Source organism: Petromyzon marinus, chromosome 64 (assembly GCF_048934315.1).
Source record: "Petromyzon marinus isolate PM22_M1 ecotype Great Lakes invasive population chromosome 64, UKy_Petmar_22M1.pri1.0, whole genome shotgun sequence".
NCBI classification, from domain to species: domain Eukaryota; kingdom Metazoa; phylum Chordata; class Hyperoartia; order Petromyzontiformes; family Petromyzontidae; genus Petromyzon; species Petromyzon marinus.
The window spans coordinates 14,112,121-14,135,192 of NC_133730.1; the positions used below are offsets into that span (position 1 = coordinate 14,112,121).

Genomic DNA, 23,072 nt, shown 5'->3' on the forward strand with positions numbered 1-23,072 from the left:
CGAGCTCCTAGAGGGAGCGAGCTCCGTGACGGGAGCGAGCTCCGTGGCGGGAGCGAGCTCCGCGGCGGGAGCGAGCTCCGCACCCGAACGCGTTGGCACGGCCATCTTTTGGATCGCTAACACGGCTGCTTTTGTCACACGTGGACATGCTACCACCGGCATGACTGCATCGACTTGCTCATCTCTCATTGCCTTCAACATGATATTCTCATTGACTTCGTTCATGTACTTTTACATGCTTTTCTCTTTAACTTTAACATGCCACTCTTGGTTACACATAGACTGACATTAACTTACTAATTTTTTCATTAACTTTTACATGCTTCTCTCATTAAAACACATTCTCTCTCTCTCTCTCTCCCGCCAGCCGTTCTTACGCTGAATTGCATTTACCATCGATGGCACTTCACCAGCACCCGTCTCGACCCCACCTCAATCCGGTAGAGTTACAAGAGCGAAAAAACTCATCTTTTGTGACGTCTGTGGGAAAAAAATTCCAACTGGCATGGTGCCTAGAAGCCCACGTAAGAACGCACAAGGAGACCCATGACCAATGGTGCGGCATATGCGGACGAAGCTTTGATCAGCAAGGAAAATTCAAAAGGCATATGAAGACCCACGAAAAGGATTACATGATAAAGGGTGCACCAGGCTTGGTGAATAACGGCAGTTTTGCCAATGCGGTGTTGAATCCGATAGAGTCACTAGAATCCGATAGAGTCACTAGAGTGAGAAAACGAATCTCTTGCGACGTCTGCAGGAAAACATTCCAACTGGCATGGTGCCTAGAGTCCCACATGAGAATGCACAAGACCGGTGGTCAAAGCTGCAACATCTGCGATCAAAGCTTTGATCGGCCCTACAAACTCAGAAGGCATATGGAGTAACCCACGGAAAGAACTCAAGGGGCGCACGTGGCATGGTGAATGACGGCAATTTTGCCAATGCGGTGTTGAAGGTGTGTCAGAGCTACTCGGCCGCGAGTCATGGTGCTGGAAGAATTGCCTTTGCCATGGATGGCACCAGCAGCTCCAGCAGCAGCAGCAGCTTGTCGAGTCCTGGTGGTGAGGAGGCAGAGTTGCAGACAATGCCACCTTCTGCAAAGGGCGCACCTGCGTGCAACGAAGTTATTGCTATCACAGCGACCGCGCATGGAACGAAGGCGCCTGCTGGGAAACGCCACGCCTGACCAGCGCCCGTCTCGACTCCACCTCACTCCCATAGTCACTAGAGTGAGAAAACAAATGTCTTGCCAAGTCTGTGGGAAAGCATTCCAACTGCCATCATGCCTAGAGTCCCACATGAGAACGGACAAAGAGACCCCTGACCAATGGCATCTGCGGTCGAAACTTTGATCAGCCAGGCAAATTCAGAAGGCATATGGAAACCTACGAAAAGGACTATTGGATATTTCTTTGCTGTTCTATTACTGAAGTTATCAACAGAAGGTGTGTACCAGATTAATTGCACTTGTGGCAAATGCTATGTTGGGCAAACAGGATGAATGATCAGCACGAGACTAAAACAACACCACAGAAATATGAAATGCTCACAAATACAACTGTCAGCAGTAGCAGAACACGCGTGCCCACAAGGACAATCAATTGATTTTGATAATGTTGAAGTTCTGTGCAAAACTTGTTACTACTAGCCAAGACTAATTACATAATCTATCGACATTTAAATAAATAAAAATAATTGTAATCGTTTGGATAGCTACCGACTTAGTGCTGCATGGAAGAGAATAATCAAATTACCGTTTGTACGGCTATTTTAGTACACACAATGGACACTAAGTACAAGATCAATGGGCTAGCATAATGTGCATGTATAATAATGTACGTTGATTCATTAATCCCCCCCCCCCCCCACTTTGCGCTCAAAGAGAGCACAAGTGTTGTTATCACATCTACGCCTCTATATAAGGAATTAAACAGGTGGACTTCTCCCAAATCTTGCTGTTGCCTGAAGAAGCTAGTTGTAATTACTGAAACGTCGTACTCCGATGGTAAATGTTGTGGCTTGGCTCTCCAACACACCACACACCGGTGTGCTGTACTAGTGATGAATTGGCATGTTCTGTTTACGTGACAACCCTTACTAGTTTGGCTGTCGGGTGGTGGCGGGTTTAACGACACATTTATATTGTAATAGGTTTATACCCTTTTATCTGGCACGAAAACTGACACCTTTATGCAAACATGATCCCTTGTATAAATGTGTCAGTTTTGGTGCCAGATAAAAGGGTAAAAAATATTACTATATCTTGCTACTGGCAAAGGAGGTCTCATAATGAAAATTCATACCCCGAGCTCTCAATACTCTGATAGTGCGCTGTTTTTGAGTTGTATGCCTTTTGGCGTCATCTGGTCCAACACCAGTGGAGACTAGGCTCTAAGAAAAGCCGTCTCGGGTGTGGACCAATCAACTTCAAGGACAGTGTATATCATTATCAGAGTTGTCTCTTTTTGTTTGCATTTTGACTGCTTGTGTTGTGGTTATTGCAAACATGATCTCTTGTATAACGGTGTCAGTTTTGGTGCCAGATAAAAGGGTAAAAACCTATTACTATATCTTGCGACTGGCAAAGGAGGTCTCATAATGACACATTTATATATTTACGCGATCCAACCCATAAAACCTGTATTATGGATATTTGTCGCGAAAGCCTACGTGTTAAACTGCCATGTATTTTTACGTCTATTGCTGTATTTTCTTACGTGCAATATATTTAATAAACCATATTAATTTATTCATATTTTTGTTCATAGTTATATCATTGTTGCGCGTGCGGTGTGGTCAGTGGATATTGTTCAGTGGATCAAACCGAGACAAATATTTTTGCAGCAGCTGTGGCTGCACATTGCAACAGCGCATTCCGTGGTGTAGAACGCATCGCCCATAATCTGTATCTGTGTGCAAACACCAGGTATGGTTGGTAAGAAACACGTTTGGTTTTAAATGAATAGAACTCGAGCTTCAGCCATATTGTTCATTATAGACCCCACTTTGTAAGCATTAATCACGCAAACCTTGCGCCTGATTCATTTGAGTCGGTGTGCTCATAAGCAACAGGGCATTTGTGGCAAGGTGTTAATGTACCACAGATTAGCACGGTTGGCTACGTACACTGCGAAAGAAGTTCAACACATATTCTTTGGGTCTTTCCGTAAAGTCACGTAGATAGAACAATAAAATAATAAAAAGAAAGTGAATAAAAAAGTAAAATATATCACGGCGTTTCGATCGCAACACAAGCAATCGTCATCAGGAGAAAAATGATGACGATTGCTTGTGTTGCGATCGAAACGTCGTGATATTTGTATTATTATTTTGTATTCACTTTATTTTTATTATTTTATTGTTCTATCTACGTGACTTTATCGAAAGACCCAAAGAATATTAATTCCTGCAGTCACGAAAGCTTTAAGTCAAGATTCAAGTTCAACACACATTCATACATTTTGGAAAGCGAGTATCCTTGCACGTACAATGCACTGGACCGCATGTTCGTGTTAAGTGAGTCAGGGGCTTTGTCACTGCCTACCCCATGATATAAATAATCTCAGGGAATTCAATTGCAAGTGTGCAATCTCCCTTCCGGTGGGCATCGAGGATGAGTCATACCCTGGCTTGCCAGGAGGCAGTGGAACACAACTGTGGAATCCTTTCCATCTGCACGGGATAGAACGTTGCCCCCTTGCTCACATTCGTTCGTTTTCTGCGAGTGTACTGGTTTCCCCCCACATGTAAACACTCAGTAAGTGGCTGCAAATATCGGAATGTAAAGAGAACCGCAGATCTTGGGTGATTGTTGGGAGTGCCGGCTCACCGCCTGGCTGCTGTCTCCCCGCTTGTCTGTGGGAGACATATAGAGGTACTGAATTAGATTTATATTCTCTACATAACATGATTCTTATCTACACAAAGCACTCACCGCGTGGAGTACAGCAAGTGATATTCCACGAAATAAAAAACCATGGTTGGAACGATTCACCACTGCCGGAGAGTCAAGGAATTGTTATGATTCAGGATCATGAATGCAAACTGTCCCCGTTCTCAAACCTGAGTACGATTTAAAAGGTCATAGAACGCCTTTGTCGGAAGCAATTACTTCCCCATGTCACTGCGATGGGCAGATTCATGCCGTTGCAGTCGGCTTACACATTGTCAGTAGACCCCCCATACGCAAGCGTACGCATTTGGGTTAACCCCTCCTCCCCCCTCCATGCATACATACTAAATGGATGCCCCCTAACAGCTACACCACCACTCCCCACACGAGACAAGCATGTGACTCTCGGTGTAAATGGAGCCGGAGCGCGAATAAACGTGCCGATGCCCCAAGTACAGTTGCCACCATTTCCACGACAGAGCAAACCCAGGCACATTTCTCAGCGAGCCCAGGTCTATTGTTAAAACTGTGCAGTTCACGGTAATAAAATTCAACCACAGCTATACCCGGGGTACCAGATCTTGGCCCAAATCAATTCCTGCAGCCACCCGAACACTGTCCGGGGGTCAAACGCAGACAGGTGGCAGCCCCAGTCGAGAGGTCACATCTGTGCCGACTCACGGTAAATGTGTGCAGGGCCAGCAGGAAGAGCCCCGGGATCTCGGAGCGCAGGCACTGGTTCCACGCGCTGTCTCGGTCCACGTCCTCGCGTGACAACGACACTTCAAAATCACCTGACCGGAAGGAGGAGGGTGGGAGGGAGAGTAAGAAGGTACGAAGGGGAACCTTCTAACTCTTTCACAGCGACGCGTTCTTCGCGTGCGTCACCCTGCAGCCAACCACTCTGCTCTCGTGTGTGAACGTGGGTCAGTTTGGTTTAATCGTTCAGAATGAATGGGGCATGACCCTGGCCCTTGTGCAACTTATTATTTTCCATGAGATAATACCAAACACATAATTCATGTGTGTGTGTGGCCTGCAAGCAAAACCTACATGCTCTCGAGTCATATATCGGGAGCAGTCACAGGTGGGAAAGCATTGCCAAATTCCTAGAAAGGCTCAGCTCTCTCCAACTTATGTTGAAAGCATTTATGCATTAGTTCTTCCCGTACCTCTTTGTGCCTGTGTAGTGGGCAGGCAAGTGTGGTGGAGCAGCAGGTCCAGCACACGGGGTGTCCAGCAGAGGAGAGGAACTCCCCGTGGCCGTGGCCGGGGAAGCAGAGGTCGGCGGTGCTGGGAGCGGCGTCAGTTGCGCGGCGTCTGTGGGAGAAGGCACAGGCCTCTGCTGAAGATTATCATCCGCAGACACATCACACGGCTTGCCGGACACGTCACGCACTCGGCCCTGTGATTGTGGAGGTGAGACAGGTTCGCGCGTGGCAACGAATGGCTTGTCGCTGGACAAACATCGACGGCAACATCGGGAGAACGCGGCACGAACTCGTGCAGAGTTTCTGGCACCGTATGAATTTACACTCCTTGTAGGTATGTGCGTTGAACCTCTTTCGCGCCGTACATCAGCCAGCCGTGCTAATCGGAGGTGCAGATGGATGCAATTGCAGGAAGTGGAGCAGAGGTTTCAAAATGAAAAAAAAAATGATACAGAAATTACACAAGTCCAGGGGACTTCACCAAGGCAGTGTTATCCCAGACTCTGACAGAGCACAAAGGAAGATTGGCAATGGCAAAAAATGGCTTCATAACTATCATTGTCAGATGGCACACTTGCATCTTCAGTCTTCAGTCGGCGTCAGTAATTTAAGAATGCACGCATGATGCGTGACACCAACTACAATGGCATCGATGCTGACTAATCACATCCTCTCCAAGATGTGGAACTCAAGAGACAAGGATGCCTCTTCCAAACAGGACTACCCTTGACAATTGCGTTATCGCCTGGGTAAAAATAAAATGAACTAGGAGATTTCAACTTGAAAATCCAAACCATCGCACCAACAGTAATGGATGGAATCCTATATGAGGCGCACACTGCAGTAGCTTCAGGTGGACTCTGGTACCTGCTTTAACGTCTGTGTGAGAAGCATCTTCTCCCACTGAAATTCAAACAAAGTTGACAGTTAGACAGGACATGTTTTAAAACATCCGCAGTAAAATTCAAGTATGTATACCATTAAAGTAAACTATTTTTTACTTACCAGGTAAGGCCCATTGAGAGCTATATAGCTCTTTTTCAGAAGCGACCTGGCCACAAATTATAGCTTAACGAAGTGGCTTATCACGTGGAAATTTATAGTAGCCAAATACTCTAAACGCATTACTTACAAATAGCTCACAAAGCGGTTATCCTCCCACTACCCTTGGGTTACCTCCTGTCCCGGTCCAGCCGAGACAGTCTGTGAATTGGCATCTGTGTTTGGGTGGCATGAATTAATTTGTACCGAGATCTGGTACCGGTACTGTGCTGAACTTTACTACTGCATGGTTGTTGACAGACCTAGACAGACTGAAACATAGGTCTGGGTTTGATCTCCATAGTGGAACAGGTGGTAACCCGAAAACTAACCCAAACCCTTCCACATTCAACGATAAACACTTTCAAACCGAGTTCGCTCGGAAATGACCCCACTAAACCGCACGTATGTAAACGTTTGACTTAAGTGGTTCCTCCGCCGCGTGCGAACGATGAAGTGCACGGCCTCTCGTGATGATGACCTCACACCCGCATGGCTGCACGAAAGGCGGTGCTGACGAGCATGAGGCAGGTGGAAGAGGCAAAACGAGGAGGCAAGATTAGAGTGCTGTAGTCGGTGGGGTATAGTGGGGCCTATTTCCGAATGATTGATTTATGTGGAAATGAAATTGGTCAAGAGTCCGTTACTTTGTAAACATTAGCATGTATCTACTTTAATACCAAGTCTGCAGGGGTGGGAAAGATGAGGTCTGTTCATTCTGGTGGGCAAAGGGAATTTAGACACTCCAATTTAAGTCTGGTGGCATACGGATGAAATGCACCTTACAAATGTAAATAATGATTATTAATCCATCTTCTTCTTCACTCCCACGGTGTTTCCAACCAGGGTTAGGCCATGTAATGATCTGACGTGCTGTACACTTGTACAGTGTTACTGAATTATTGTATCATTATGAATTCAGTGCCCCTTCTGCGACCTTTCCCTAGATCCCCCTCTTGTGTATAACCTGGCCTGCTGACGTCAGGGCCGTAAGCCTCAGATCCCTTTCCCTGCCAGCAGCAGGCGCTATGCTGTTACATTACGATTCTATGCCACTACACAGGGACTCCTCTACTTACGAACATTCGACTTACGAACTTTCAGAGATATGATCAAACCTGTCCGTATGTCCAGTTTCCTGTTCGGACCGAGAGTCGCAAGTTCAACCACCGCACAATAGGTGGTGATGGTGGCATCTACATCTGCAGAACGTGAAGAACCAGAGGCAACTGTTAAAGCCATTCCCCGTGTTTAGTGTACAAGCCGTAAAACGTGTTTGAAATCAACGGGAGTAAAGTTGGACTCACGAACAAATCGACTTACGAACAGACCTATGGAACCGAACTCGTTTGTACGTACAAGAGTCTGTATATGGTGGTCACTCTGAACAACACAGACCCAGCCTCCTTTTTACTATTTTTGGTCCATTAGGACATTACCAGATGCATCTTTCTGTGCTAACGACCACACAATACACATTAGACGTGTCACAACAGGTCACGTTTAATAGTCTAACCTTGTCTGGAGTAAGTCGCATACGGTAGACATTTCTGCACATTTGCAGAATTACATGCCTATGACAAAGGAACCATGTCTATTGCATTAGACAGGGGTGCTTGATCATGTGTGGATGCAGATTCCCGCAGCAATAGAGGGAATAGGTTGTTCGCAGCGCCACTGATTAATCAGAATCAGAATCTATTTTATATCCTGGAGGAATACGATGAGCTATGAAGATCTTTTTCACATATGTCCAGTAGGGGAGGGTCAGCGAGCTATTTCCAAAACCGATGAGAGGCAAGATGGAGAAAATGTAAGCAAATTGCTAAAAATACAAAGTACATACATTCCTGCCAATTTGTCAACAAATGCAAGCTTGGGCAAGGTAGCAACACAACAACCACAGCTCCAGACCACGACAAGACTCTACAAAGTCCCTCAATTGCATTGCATTAAAATTGAACGTTTAATGAGCGATATTTGAAATAGCGTTACCAAATGACAATATTCCCTTCGAATACCTGACTAATGAATGAGGCTAAGACGCTTGCAGTAATATTCAAATATGCATCACAAGCCATTCAGAAGTGGTAGGCCTCACGTGACCACAGGGCACCACAGTGGCAATATGTTAACTACCTCGCCTGGTACGCAGGAGGCCGTGGATTCAATCCCGACCCCGTCGCCTGCTGTATATTTTGAGGTTGCATGTCTCTCTCACTACATTTAGAATAAACATCACGCGTTTAGAGTATTTGGCCTCTATAAATTTCCACGGGATAAGCCACTTCGTTGAAGATAACATTTGTGATAGCCAGGTTGCTTCTGAAAAATAGCTCCATAGCTCAGTGGGGCCTCCAACTGGTAAAATAAAAAATATAGTTTATATTCTTGGTTCTTTCGGTAAAGTCACGTAGAAGGGAAACAATAAAATAATAAAAATATAAAACAATAAAATTCTCACGAGGTTTCGACTGCAACATCACCTGATGATCATCATCACCTGATGATTGCTTGTGTTGCAGTCGAAACGTCGGGATAATTTTATTGTCTTATATTTTTATTATTTTATTGTTTCCCTTCTACGTGACTTTACCGAAAGAACCAAGGATATGAATCCCTGCAGTAACGAAAGCTTTAAATCAAAATATAGTTTAGTTTAAAAGTTATAGTTTGAGAATGGCGGTCCGATGGGAGGGAGTGAAGGGGTATTGTGAGGAGGCGTCATCGGGAGTGGAAGCTGCTGGTGGGAGCATGGGAGGTATGGGGAGTGTGAGGTGCATCGGCATTGTGGAGAGGGAAGGGGTGAGAGTGTTGTAAGCGATGGGGCTGGGGGAGGAGTGGTGGATATGACGATGTGGAAGCTGTGTCGGTGATGAGGTGTGTGCTTGAAGTGAGGATTACATGGGGAGCGGTGCCGAAGTGGTTAGCGCACCGTGCGACGGGATCCGGCGACCCGAGTTCTATTCCCACTCACGGCCAACATCGGTGACGAGTATCTGAACCAATCTCGGTCCCATCCCAGGTCTATTCTGCCTGATATCTGCAATGATATCTCCTTCCACGAGCTGTTCTCTTACATGAGGTGGTTCACTGCTGTGTGAGAGTTGCACAGGGATCCTTCATCTCATGACATGGAGCCAATAGCACCATTGGAAGGAAACTGAGCAAAATGCATTGCTTGACAAATTCCAAAGAGTATCTATTTCTTAACCGGGGTAAATTTTACTTAAACAAGTGGGTAAATTTAGGGAACATTTTTGAATGTATAGATCGAGTCATTTCCACAATGGGAATTTCCTCTTCATTGTACTAACACCTAACTTCCATGTGTATTTACTCGTTCTATTGCAGGTAATTATTGTGTAATTAATGAGCTGTAATAGAATAATCTGGCTCAACCACCTCAATGTTAATTATAGTTGTTGCTCTGCATCAACATCAACCACACGAAGAAGTGCAAAATGTTGGGGCTTCAAAATAAGCCTCAAAAATGTATTATGATATTTTTCAGGAAATCAGTATCTTGCTTTTCTACTATTTGTACGTATGTTGAACTTCTTTCGTACCATACGTAGCCAACCGTGCTAATCGGAGGTATTTGTTGCTGGCCATTTGGCATTTTGGGCCTTTGGGCCTGTGGTCAGCAACCGTGATTGATAAAACGTCCCATATACATAGTAATGCTATGGCATCCACTGCATGGTGATAAATAAATTATGTATTAGCGCGTGCGTGTGCTCAACGGTGGATGTCTTGTGTTCCAGAGGAAAAGCCCTTCCCGTGCAGTGACTGCTCGTACGGAGCGACGCAGAAGTCGAAGCTCAAGAGACACGTCCTGAGCGTTCACCACGTGCCCTTCGATAGCGCGCTGGACTCCGACTGCCCCAAGAATAGAAGGCGGCTGGCTGGGTGCCGAGACCACGGCTCAACTCTAGATTTGGAGCGCGCACGATGCTCACGGAGAACTCCCTGATGATTTATTTCATCCTGAGGCTGAGGTACCACGTGTGGGGCGATGAACTCAAGGTTTTGTGCAGCGGACATTTCCATGATTAAATTTCGTCACGTTCACTGCTGCGAGGTTACATCTATTGCCGTATATTTTTAGTCAATTGCTGTATTTTCTGGTATACAATATATTTCATAAATTGTCCTAATTTCATAACAAAGGTTTTTGGGTTAGATCGTGTAAGTATAAATGTGTCATAACCCTACACCACCTGACACAGCCAATTAGTAAGGAATTTGTCACGTAAACAAAACTCCACTTTTAGTTACTACTTCAGCCCACCGGTGTTTTGGAGAGTAAATCCACAAGATGAGTACGACGTTTCACTGGTAATTACATCCAGCATCATCGGGCGATTTGCCAGAATAGTGAAGCCATCCACCTGCTTCCGGTCTTAAATAGAGAAAGGCGATGTCATCACTGAACCCATCAGGTGCAGAAATCAGAGGCGGGGAGGGGGATTATTGAAATTATATAATTGATTAGTAATAATTTAATTAGTATGTTTCCTCTATAAGTAATGATAAATGTGAGATGTCTTCTTCCTCCACGCGTTTGTTCCACTCACGTGGGGTTCGCCGTCCTTGCCACCTTCTCCACACCGCCCCGTCCCGTGCCATCTCTCCCTCCGTTCCTCGGGCCACCACGTTCGACCGCATCACCACATCGCCCCACGTCTTCTTCTTCTGCCTTCATCTCCTCATCTTACAATCACAATTACTTAATAATACGCTTCCAGGCCGCAATAAGCCTGTAGCTGTCAGAGCGGTTAAAATAATTACATTTTTCTCAGTTTCAATGGATTCTCAAATTAGTCTTGGCCAGTAATAATTATAATCTTAGTTCTTTCAGTAAAGTCACGTTGAAGGGAAACAACGAAATAATAAAATATATATAAACAATAAAAATTCTCACGACGTTTCGACCATAACACAAACGGTCGTCTTCAGGTGTGTCGGTTTGCATAAATGTATTTATTTTTAAACGGGGTATTTATTTATTTATTAAAAAATTTTGACTCCCTCCTCTTTTCAGAACATAGATGGACTAGTCCGTCTAAATAAATTGTCAAATCGCTGCGCGTGGCGCTAGCGTTTTTAAAAAATAAATAAATAAGTAGATACACCGCTTTAAAATAAATAAATAAATGTATGCAAACCGACACACCTGAAGACGACCGTTTGTGTTATGGTCGAAACGTCGTGAGAATTTTTATTGTTTTTTATATATTTTATTATTTTGTTGATTCCCTTCAACGTGACTTTACCGAAAGAACTAAGAATATGAATTACTGCAGTCACGAAAGCTTTAAATCAACAGTAATAATTCGTTTTACACAACACTTCATCGTTATCAAAATCAATTAAGTGTCCTTGTTGGCAAGCATGTACTGCAACTTCCAACAGTTATGTTTGAGAGTGTTTAATATTTATTTGGTGTTCTTTTAGTCTTGCTCTAATGTTACATCCCGTCTGGCCAATATAACATCTGCCACGTAAGCAATTAATCCGATACATACCATCTGTTGATGACTTAAGCAATCAATCTTTAGTACGAGTTACAATTTTTTGAATTTTGTGTACCGTGCCAAATCGTACTTAGATTTTTAGCTTTTTGCTTTTCCAAAACTCGCGCTAATTTGTCAGCCACTCCCATAATATGTGGTATTTTAATTGTTTAATAACCTGTTCACTTTCAGCAGTATTGCTGCTCAATCTTGGTTTGGCATTCACTGCTCTGTTAATTTGAGCATTATTGTAGACATTCAATCGTCGCATTTCTTTGACATGTTTAATCTCTCCTCAGACTTTCACAAATCTGACACTGTTTTAGCCAGATGTATGAGCATCTTGATGAGAGGTATTCTGTACGGGGTGATGATGCGAATATGCATTCAGATAGGCATCAGTATGCGTTCCCTTTTGGTAAACGCTGTGTGTGTTATTTTACAATTTAGGCCTCGTCCGATAAATCACCTCTCCCAAGGAAATAAGTATTTAGAGGCCACACGGGACCGGGGGGGGGGGGGGGGGGGAGTTTATTGTTGTGTCTGTTGCTGCGAGCAGACGGCGCGCAATGGAGAGCTTGCTCAGAGCGGAGCTGTGCACGGACTCAGCGAGGACGCTGGGCGCTTCGGCCGGTGGAGGCTGCATCAGCACCGGGCAGAGCTACGAGACGGGGCGCGGACACGTGTTCACCAAGATCAACGCCAAGAGCGGGGCACCCTCCTCTACGCCTCCTCTACACCTCCTCTACGCCTCCTCACTACGCAACCTCAACACCTCACCTCCTGTACCCTCCACTTTGCCTCCTCTACACCATCTTGCATCCTCGCCTCAACCTTCATTCATTCAGCCCTGTATCACTTTTTTTTCGCTGCGACTACTAGCACCACCGTGGTGAATGTTGCAGTGAACTTCCCCTCGTTGAATCCCCCCTCCACCCACGTTAAGGGACTCGGTCTACCAGACACTTTGACCGCTTCATCTCATCCACTCCGCGTTCAACCACCGCGCCTCACTGCAGGTCACAAGAACGCACTCAACTAAACAACTCGGTCACCCACTCATCCAGTCACTAACTCATCCAGTCACTAACTCAATCACCCTATCACACACTCATCCAGTCACCCACGCATCCAGTCACCCACGCAATCACCCTATCATCCAGTCACCCACTAACTCAATCACCCTATCACACACTCATCTCGTCACTAATTCAATCACACACTCAGCTAGTCACTCAGTCAATCATCCTATTACACACTCATCCAATCACCCACTCATCCAGTCACCCATTCAATCACGCACTCATCCACTCACCCACTCATTCAGTCACCCACTCATTCAGTCACCCACGCAATCATCCTATCACCTACGCATCCAGTCACCCACGCATCCAGTCACTCACGCATCCGGTCACTGACTCAATCACCCTATCACTCACTCCTCCACTCGTTTACTCAAACACTCACCCATTTACTCACCCACCCGCTCACCACCATGCAGGTCACCTCACTCTTCTTTTCAGATTTATCAGTTTGCACTGCTCCACTCTGGAATCCACACCCGGTCTTCCTGTTTTCCCAAACTCTTGCAACAATAAACTTGATCAATTTAAGGAACACGTTTCTTTGATCTTAATGATCTAATTACTCATTGGACAGTTATGTATTATAATTTTTTGTTGTTGCTGGCCGCTTGCCGTTTTGTATTGTGTGGGGTTTGCATCGCTGTCAACCCCTTATCAGTGCCTTCCTTATTACAGACCAATTCAGACCTTGTTGGTCACCCCGTGCCCCTTATAAATCTCAACGTCCATCCTACAAAGTCCCATCACAAGGGATAAACACACTCACTTTCCCCCAACAGAATACGGGTAAACCGTGTGGGTTGGCGGCTATGGGTTTTGTTGTGTTTAGGAGTCCAAGTTATAGGACTGCACCATGGGTTGTGCGTGGTTCTCATTGGTGGGAGATTCCCTTCGCTGTGTTGCACGCCAGTGGCTGGGGGCTGCCTGGGGCCAGCGACGTGTGAGCCGGTCCCAATGTGCACCGGCAAACATTTACCGCCAGGTGGCCCCAGTGTTTATTGCCCGTCCACACGTGGATACCTGAAGCCCATGTCAATCCACTGCTGGATGAGTCCCGCAATGAAGATACAATCAGTACATCCACTTAGCTTTTGGACTCCACCTGTTCCATTGGCGGCTGAATGCGAATCTAAATGTGCATACGTTAGAGACTGGTTAATGCGCATAGGAATCAAACCAATTGACCTACGACCTTTGCCCCATCAACTTTTGTAGAATTTTAGATGTGCATTACAGCTACTTTAGCCGGGTGGTTGTGGTGGCTATGTATGCCTGTAATCCACGACTGCGTAGAGGTGAGGGTTGGTGGATTACAAAAATATTGCGACAACTCCCACCCCTTGGTCGTCAAGGAGGTAGAGAAGGCGGTGTCGAATAATGTGGACTCCGCCTGTTCCATCTGTAGATTTGTGATAGAGCGTTAGCCCCCCCCCCATTTGCTTGGATTTCTCCAGGTGCTCCGATTTCCTCCCACATGTAAACACTCATTAATCTTGATTTGAAGCTTTCGTGACTGCAGGAATCCTTACTCTTTGGTTCTTTCGGTAAAGTCACGTAGGTAGAAAAAATAATAATGGATCACGACGTTTCGATCGCCACACAAGCAATCTCACTGAGTCTCAAGACTCTTGTTCAGGAGGGGCCTGCCAACTTTTCGCAGGAGTAATTTGGATGTTTGGCTAGTACCAGTTACATTGTATGTTGTTGTTGTTTTGCCATGGGAGTAAACCCATACAGAGAAAGGGACCATAATTAGAAAAGCGAAGCCAGGCAGTCCTTCAGAAGATGTCATGCACGGGCGTGACCACTGCACCACCCTGCCGCCCAAACAAATGTAATTTAAATAATGTACAATACTGGCAAATAAACCCTATTAGTATCAACTGAATTTCTGGACAATCTGGCATGTGTATAGCTGCATCGGTGTTTATAAAAGTCGTGTTCACATTGCCTGAAATTAATAATATTAAGAACAGGTTTCCCACCTCTGGTTTCGTTTGACTTACCGGTTGTCCTCATTATGTGTGTCACAGATAATATGGCAAGGAAAATATTACGCAGCACGAGTTTCAGGATTAGGGCAATTATGGTGACACACGTGACCCCCTCTACACAAGTAACAGCTGAGAGTCAATGCTGTGGTGCTGTGCGATTGGTGCAAGCGACCCATCATCGTGTTTTGATGTTGAGCTGTTAAAATTGCACTGTTGTGGGGTGAGGTCAAGGCCGATGACTGCTTCCAGCGGTGTCAAGATCAGCATTTTGAAGAGGCTCGCGGAGGAGGATACTGGGCACTAGGGTGCAGTCTCTCTCCATGAACAACAGAGGGCAGAGGAGCGACACTCACAACAATTATTGGCGGAGCACAAGGCGTATAAAACACAAATTTGGAAGAAAGTTTACCTCGGGGAGTTAACCCACAACACCTGGGTCTGTCCCAAGTGTTCACACGATAACGCGTTTTCACTACAACGCGTTTTCTTTAATTTAGGGAACGCTTTTCGCACAACGCGGAACGCGCTCCGTCACAACGCGCTTTCTGAGCCACACTGTGTCTCTTAGTTCTTGCAAGCTAAGCTGGAGTCAGTCTCTCATTAAGGCCACATGGCCACACTGTGTCTCTTAGTTCTTGCAAGCTAAGCTGGAGTAAGTCTCTCTCATTAAGGCCACATGGCCACACTGTGTCTCTTAGTTCTTGCAAGCTAAGCTGGAGTCAGTCTCTCATTAAGGCCACATGGCCACACTGTGTCTCTTAGTTCTTGCAAGCTAAGCTGGAGTAAGTCTCTCTCATTAAGGCCACATGGCCACACTGTGTCTCTTAGTTCTTGCAAGCTAAGCTGGAGTCAGTCTCTCTCATTAAGGCCACATGGCCACACTGTGTCTCTTAGTTCTTGCAAGCTAAGCTGGAGTCAGTCTCTCTCATTAAGGCCACATGGCCACACTGTGTCTCTTAGTTCTTGCAAGCTAAGCTGGAGTCAGTCTCTCTCATTAAGGCCACATGGCCACACTGTGTCTCTTAGTTCTTGCAAGCTAAGCTGGAGTCAGTCTCTCTCATTAAGGCCACATGGCCACACTGTGTCTCTTAGTTCTTGCAAGCTAAGCTGGAGTCAGTCTCTCTCATTAAGGCCACATGGCCACACTGTGTCTCTTAGTTCTTGCAAGCTAAGCTGGAGTCAGTCTCTCTCATTAAGGCCACATGGCCACACTGTGTCTCTTAGTTCTTGCAAGCTAAGCTGGAGTCAGTCTCTCTCATTAAGGCCACATGGCCACACTGTGTCTCTTAGTTCTTGCAAGCTAAGCTGGAGTGAGTCTCTCTCATTAAGGCCACATGGCCACACTGTGTCTCTTAGTTCTTGTAAGCTAAGCTGGAGTCAGTCTCTCTCATTAAGGCCACATGGCCATACTGTCTCTTAGTTCTTGCAAGCTAAGCTGGAGTGAGTCTCTCTCATTAAGGCCACATGGCCACACTGTGTCTCTTAGTTCTTGCAAGCTAAGCTGGAGTGAGTCTCTCATTAAGGCCACATGGCCACACTGTGTCTCTTATTTCTTGCAAGCTAAGCTGGAGTCAGTCTCTCTCATTAAGGCCACATGGCCACACTGTGTCTCTTAGTTATTGCAAGCTAAGCTGGAGTCAGTCTCTCTCATTAAGGCCACATGGCCACACTGTCTCTTAGTTCTTGCAAGCTAAGCTGGAGTGAGTCTCTCATTAAGGCCACATGGCCACACTGTGTCTCTAAGTTCTTGCAAGCTAAGCTGGAGTCAGTCTCTCTCATTAAGGCCACATGGCCACACTGTGTCTCTTAGTTCTTGCAAGCTAAGCTCGAGTCAGTCTCTCTCATTAAGGCCACGTGGCCACACTGTGTCTCTTGGTTCTTGCAAGCTAAGCTGGAGTGAGTCTCTCATTAAGGCCACACGGCCACACAGTGTCACTTAGTTCTTGCAAGCTAAGCTGGAGTCAGTCTCTCTCATTAAGGCCACATGGCCACGCTGTGTCTCTTAGTTCTTGCAAGCTAAGCTGGAGTCAGTCTCTCTCATTAAGGCCACATGGCCACACTGTGTCTCTTAGTTCTTGCAAGCTAAGCTGGAGTCATTCTCTTTTCGACATGTCTCACCAAATTCTGTAATAATAATGTTCCAGTTTCTCTATATGTTTTTTTTAATTTAGATTTAAATAAATCTACATTTTAAAATCCACAATTCTGGCTGCCTCCTGATGATGCTGGTTGTAATTACTGGCGAAACGACGTACTCAGATTGTTAATGTTGTGGCTTTGCTCTCTAACACACAACCGGTGTGCTGTACTAGTAACGAATTGGCATGTTCTGTTTAAGTGACAAACCTTACTAATTGGCTGTGTCGGGTGGTGGTGGGTTTACCGACATATTTTTATATTTATGCAATCTTACCCAAAAAACCTGTATTATGTAAAAATACATTTATTTTCCTCCTTTCTTTTTGGACAGTTTCAAATCTCTAACGTCTTTCAAATTGTTCTGATGTACAGTGCTACATTTCAAATTACTGTCATGTTTGCAACGGGTTGTTTAAAATATATTTAAATGGTGTAGATTCACGTTTAAACTCACTTCGAATCTGCATTCATCATTTTCTTCTTTAGCAGTCCGTAACCACAATTGGTACATCGATGCATGACCCATTTGATTATGGTTTGTTGGTCTTAATTTATCAATTAAAATGTTATTGAGTGTGCCAAATCCTAAAGAGTGGCGTTTGAGTCGACGTTATTTATTTTATATTCACATGTGAAACGCCTGTGCACATGAATGTAATCCAGTTACACACTCTCCTACTTGTTCATCAACTCTCTTCGTGGTGTAGATTTGATGGCTTGTATAGCAACCATAAACAAACACAACAAGTCCGGGTGACTCATGATCCATGATTCACGATGCCAGTGGGCCAGGTTTCACTCTCAACTCTCTACCTGTGTGGCATGAATAAAACGCACCTGTAAATTTGACCTGAAATGATTGCACAACAATTGCCCCGCCTTCATGCGATGTTTATCCTCCACTGTTTATCTGGCTTTGACCTGAATTATATAAAAGTGCGGCTCTGCAACTGCTGTAGAGTCACATTTGTAAAAACGCATTTTACAATATGAACAGCGCATTGAAAACGCGTACTATTTTATGTATTGTTTAACAAGTGTGTTTACAAATCCACACTGAGAAACACGATGATTGACGAGGGGAGTAAATTATTTTTTAGATAGTGTATGTAAATAGAGCTACTGTAGGTAAGTAGTTTTCAGTTTTAAAGGCATAGTTTAACAAGACAACACTTGCCACCATCCTTCAAACCCATTGGTGAAAAAAAGCAAAGTTTATGTTTACATTATAACACAATGTTTACATTATATAGAATATAATGTTTACATTATATATAATATATAATATAATGTTTATGCAAGAGCCGGGGACTTATGAGACCCCGGGGTCCCGCCATAAGGTTCATATGAATGGTTACCTAATAACTTTTGAAACACGGTAATCGCTGTGAAGTGCAGTTTCCAATTCTTATTGTTCACTCAATCTCTCTGGCCTTTCTATGCAATATGAAGAAGGGTCATTGCCCGAAACGTCGCTTATCGGATTTTTTTTCCCTTTTTCAAGGCCCCAGTGCTACTGATGCATGAATTTGTTTGGTATTTGAAATGATACGAAGGCTCAGCAAGTGATTCCTTGCAGACATAAACAGAAGCGATACGCGCCACCCCAGCCACCCATGTCGCGAATCAATCGATTATCGCGATTGAGGGCTCGTGAATAAATTCTAGATTCAACGCCTTGTTTTAAAACGTGAACACAGCCGGCTCTAGTGACTGGAGTGGGTGGGTGTTGGACAATGTGAAACAATGACACGCAACGTATACAAATCTAAAACATAAATTCTTACGCACGCGATCCGGTGTGCATATCGCGATCTTCAGGATGAATGATCACGTCCGAATCAATGCGTCGTCGTTGCTCCCCTAGCATGCGCTCTGCGTAACCCGCTCGTGTTGTTGTTGTTGTTTGCGGCAGAGTTTAGGACCTTCGTGGCCAAGAGCCGCAGCTCCCGAGGCAAAGGAGTGATGGCACGCTTCAAGGTGCCGGACTTGCTGAAGCATCTCATGGAACGATACGGGGCTCCGGATATTCACGATCTGGGCATCCGTATCACCAGCATACCTCTGGGCATTTCCCTACGTGCCGTGCCTGCGTGTACGAGCGTGTGTGTGTGTGTACGTGTGTATGCATTGCGTCGCTTGTTGACTGCGAATTGTATTATTATTGGATGCCTCAAGTTATACTCTTTGGTTCTTTCGGTAAAGTCACGTAGGTATAAAATAAAATAAATCACGACGTTTCGGGTGCGACACAAGCGTCCGTCATCAGGTGATAAAGCCTTGGTGTGCTACTGAGGCAGACTGTTTTAAATGGTTTGAAGTGTGTGTAGCCCATGGGTCATAAAGAAGTGTCCAGGGCTAGTGATGTTAACGTGAGAAATTAGCGTGTAACTGTCAGGTAGGAAAGCGGCCTCCTCCTCGATTTTACGTGACTTTACCGAAAGAACCAAAGAGTGTGGATTCCTGCAGTCGAGAAAGCTTCAAATCAAGATTGCCTCAAGTATGTATTGTTGTTGCCCTTGAGGGGGTTTACTTTCTGAATTAAATGCGTTCTGGAATTGCTGACACACAGCCACAGTCGCTGTGTTCACACCTGAGAGTGACACTGCATCAGCCTTTTACCAATATTCCCCCGCCCCTGCGTTTGCCTTACACGGCCACAATGCTGAGCTATCCTCAGTTGCTCAGGCACACAAGTTTCACACCTGTCTCCCTGTCAAGTGAATGTGGTGTATCCTTTTGTCATGCAGTCTGAGACAGACTTCCAACACGACTTCAGTTTTGGGAGTGCAGTGCTGCGACAAGAGCACTGAAGTAACTGCTCGTGTAAGTACATCATGTTAATATATATCGTATTGAAGGCTGAGGCCTATTTCACTGTACCGTTCCTTACAGAAATATTCTTTCCCGAGTCTTTGTGCATTTGTCGCTTGTTTCAGAGGTTCGCGATTCGATCCCAGGAGTCGCCCTAGTTAATATTGCGGGTGTATTATCCAAAACTGCATTTCTATATGCTTCACAAATAATGTAAAAAAAAATCCCGTGTTGTTATTAATGAATGAGGAGGACATGTGTGCCGGCGTCAGAATCAAAATTTGCAAATCTAAACAAGTACTCAGAAATTACTGGATTGGGTAAAACCACAAGTATATATGTTGAACTTCTTTCGCACTGTACGTAGCCAACTGTGCTAATCGGAGGTGTGGAGGGCAACAAACTGAACACAAAAAGCAGTTCTAAAGAAATTGTTTTCAATCTAGATTTAAAAGTGCATAGCTCCAATGGCTTCCTAATATCGGAAGGAAGAGCATTCCAGTTGGCCGCAGAAGCCCATCTGAAAGCGAGTGATGGGGTAACTGTCTTTGTTCGATGGCTTGCCAAAAGCCACTGCTGCTAGGATGATCCACCAATCCCATCTCTCGATTGCAATCGTGCATTAGCAGCACACCTTGCATTCGCTGTTGAACCACTCGTCCATCACGTGTTCCATCATCGCAACTACAGCACTGCCCTGCACCTGTGGCCGCCACAGTTGCTAACATTGTGTTGTTTGTTTAGGTGATCGGCAAGGCCCAGAAAGGCGAGCGGGAGGCGATGGACCGTGGGCTGGCTCGCATTGAGTGTGACATCAAGCAGGAGGTGGAGGGCCGGCCACACAAGATCAAGAAATACCTGTTGGAGTCGTTCCCCTTGCCAGGGACGAGCGCCGATCTTCGCCGACAGTTCACGACACAGCCGGCGACCGAGATGGTGCTGCAGGTCTTCCAGAACGCCGATGACATCTTTGTGAATAAGCTGAAGAAGGTGGGGGCCATGGCGTCTGGACTTAATGCAACAAAATTACCGTGCGAGAAAGTTCATGCATTTGCGTACATTTGTCAAAGATTTTCCATAATACATTTGTCCTCGGAATTATTTAATGAGTGATAATCGCCATACGTTTCAAGTCTGTGGATACTTCCACCATTATCAAAAAACTTTCTCTACCACTGAATTAACTCTCCTCTATAATATTTAGGGCCATCGCTTTCACAAAATTCAGTCACACGTTGAGACAAAAGTAAGGGGGGGCATTGAAATTGGTCGGACATCTATGCATGTGTCACCCTCTATTTGTCCCAACAGTGTGATATGGCTGCAAGTGGTTTGGGTCCTTTATTGTTTCCACCAACAGTGTGTGCAGGACTTCCTGGGGCAGGTGAAAGGGGACACGCTGGCCGGGAAGCTGTTTCAGTTGGCTCTGTGCTGTGGCTCCCTCGAGACTCCTCGCGACCTCGTGGTCAAGGAGAAACCGGCCGCGTTTCTCGGCAACATCAGCACTCCCGACACCAGACCGCCGCTTCTTCCGGGGAGTAAGGAGACAAATTTTCACATACAGTAGACTCTCGATTATCCGCGCTAATTACGGGGAAGATGGCTGCGGATGATAAAAAATCTCGGATGATCCAAAGATATCTATTTTCTGTGGATCTCTATGCCACAAACTAACGATCAACCGATCGATGCACGTGGTCGGTGATAAAACTTTCCTGCTCCCGAGCAGAAGACTCGGCCCTCTAAGTGGATAGCAGAGCCACGCCAATCACCATCAATCAAACTCCACCCACTGTTGTAAAGATATGCAACTACTGTACTGTCGAAGTGATCACGTAGATTTCGGATTCATGGGCGCACATATTTGCTCGATATAAGCACGTGACTTGTAACAAACATTTCCAAGAATTACAATGTATAACTATTTTTAGATTATTAATTTGGGCCTAAGGGAAAATCCATGAGTTATTAATAAGTAAAAATCTCATGTGCGTGGTTAATCCGCAAATCAGATAAACCGCACACGGATAATCAAGAGTCTACTGGATTGCACGCGCGCTGAATTGTCGTAGCTTCTCTAAACACCTTATTTCACATCTCGTCTCGATTATTACTAATGCATTAGTAAGAGTTTGGCATATCACGACGCATCAGTTTGTCAAATTTACGTCGAGATGACCCGGGTGGCTGAGAGAGATTATTAGCATTGAACTGGAAACGCTGAGATCCTGGGTTCGAATCTGGGTAACCACCTGTGATTAAACTTGCTTTTGTCAAGTGCAGCCAGTTGATGGTCTCAGCTCGGTCATTAATGACTGTCAAAAAAACCCAAGACATACTAAATAAATGGCTATGCACTTAATTTGACCAAGTCCAATATCGGCTCAACAGAGTGGGTGGGAATGTGCTTCCCTTTACTCTGTGGACCAGAGGTCACTAGAAGCAATGTCAGAGGTAGCTTTGTGATGTTCTCTTCTGCGGGCCATTCTCCAATAGGACGGGTTCCGCTGCTCCGTGAGAGATCCGAGTGGATACTCCGTCTCATTACACGATATCGAAAGCACAATCTGAATAAAATGTAGTTTCTTGTATTGTACATAGGGGGTCAGACCACGGAGGACCTTCAGAATGCTGAGTGTGATCTTGAAATTAATCCTGGACTGGTTCGGGGGATAGTTGAACAATTCGAATATTGGGGCGATATCGTCTTGCATACGGGTGCGAGAAGTCTGCCAGTGGTTTTTTTAGTCCATCTAGATTTTTGGGTTAGATCATGTAAACATGCACTCAATAATACGCTTTAATATGCACTATTTATGTGACCTAACCCAAAAATCTCTATTATGGGTAATATTGGTCGCGAAGGCCTTCGTGTTAAACTTGTTTTTTGAGTCATCTGGAGAGTGATGATGAAACTTATCGGGAGGCCGTAGATGAGACGTGGGGGGTGGGAGGGCAGAGAGAGAGTTGCAGTTGTTGAGCCTATTGGAGCGAGTTACAGCATCGTTGTCCTCTCCTGCAATGGCATTGCTTGTCTCCTTCGCAGAGGCGGTAGCCAAGCATCTGGTCCGTCTGCTGAGCCACGCAAGTAAGATGGCAGAGCCCCTGTGCCTACCCGCGCTGTCACGCGTGGAGAAGCAGCTTGCCGAGCTTTTGACTCGCGCAACCTCCCCAGCCTGGGCCTCGGCTCCTTCTTGGACATCCTCCATCGCAACGCCCAGGTGCGTACGTGGCGTGCGTGAGCCCACCCGCCTCCAGCTGGTAAGAGGCAGTACAGCAAGTAGGTGTACGACACTGCCCGTGCAAAGTTTGAGTGTACTTATCGCCTCCGAGTGGCGCTCAATGTTAAGTTTGTTTCCAAAATTGTGCGCGGT

The 23,072-nt window shown here is 45.4% G+C and overlaps 1 protein-coding gene across 1 annotated transcript in view; it reads right to left on the bottom strand.

Annotated features, from left to right (window-relative positions):
- Positions 1–373: 373 nt before the first annotated feature.
- The window catches only part of LOC142906382 (anoctamin-5-like), a gene marked incomplete at its 5' end in the record, with an annotated part of 44,527 nt that continues 21,828 nt past the window's right edge, over positions 374–23,072 (bottom strand). The window contains one exon of the mRNA XM_076054040.1: positions 374–404. Within this exon, the coding sequence (XP_075910155.1) occupies positions 374–404 (31 nt within the window). The remainder of the gene's footprint in view (positions 405–23,072) is intronic.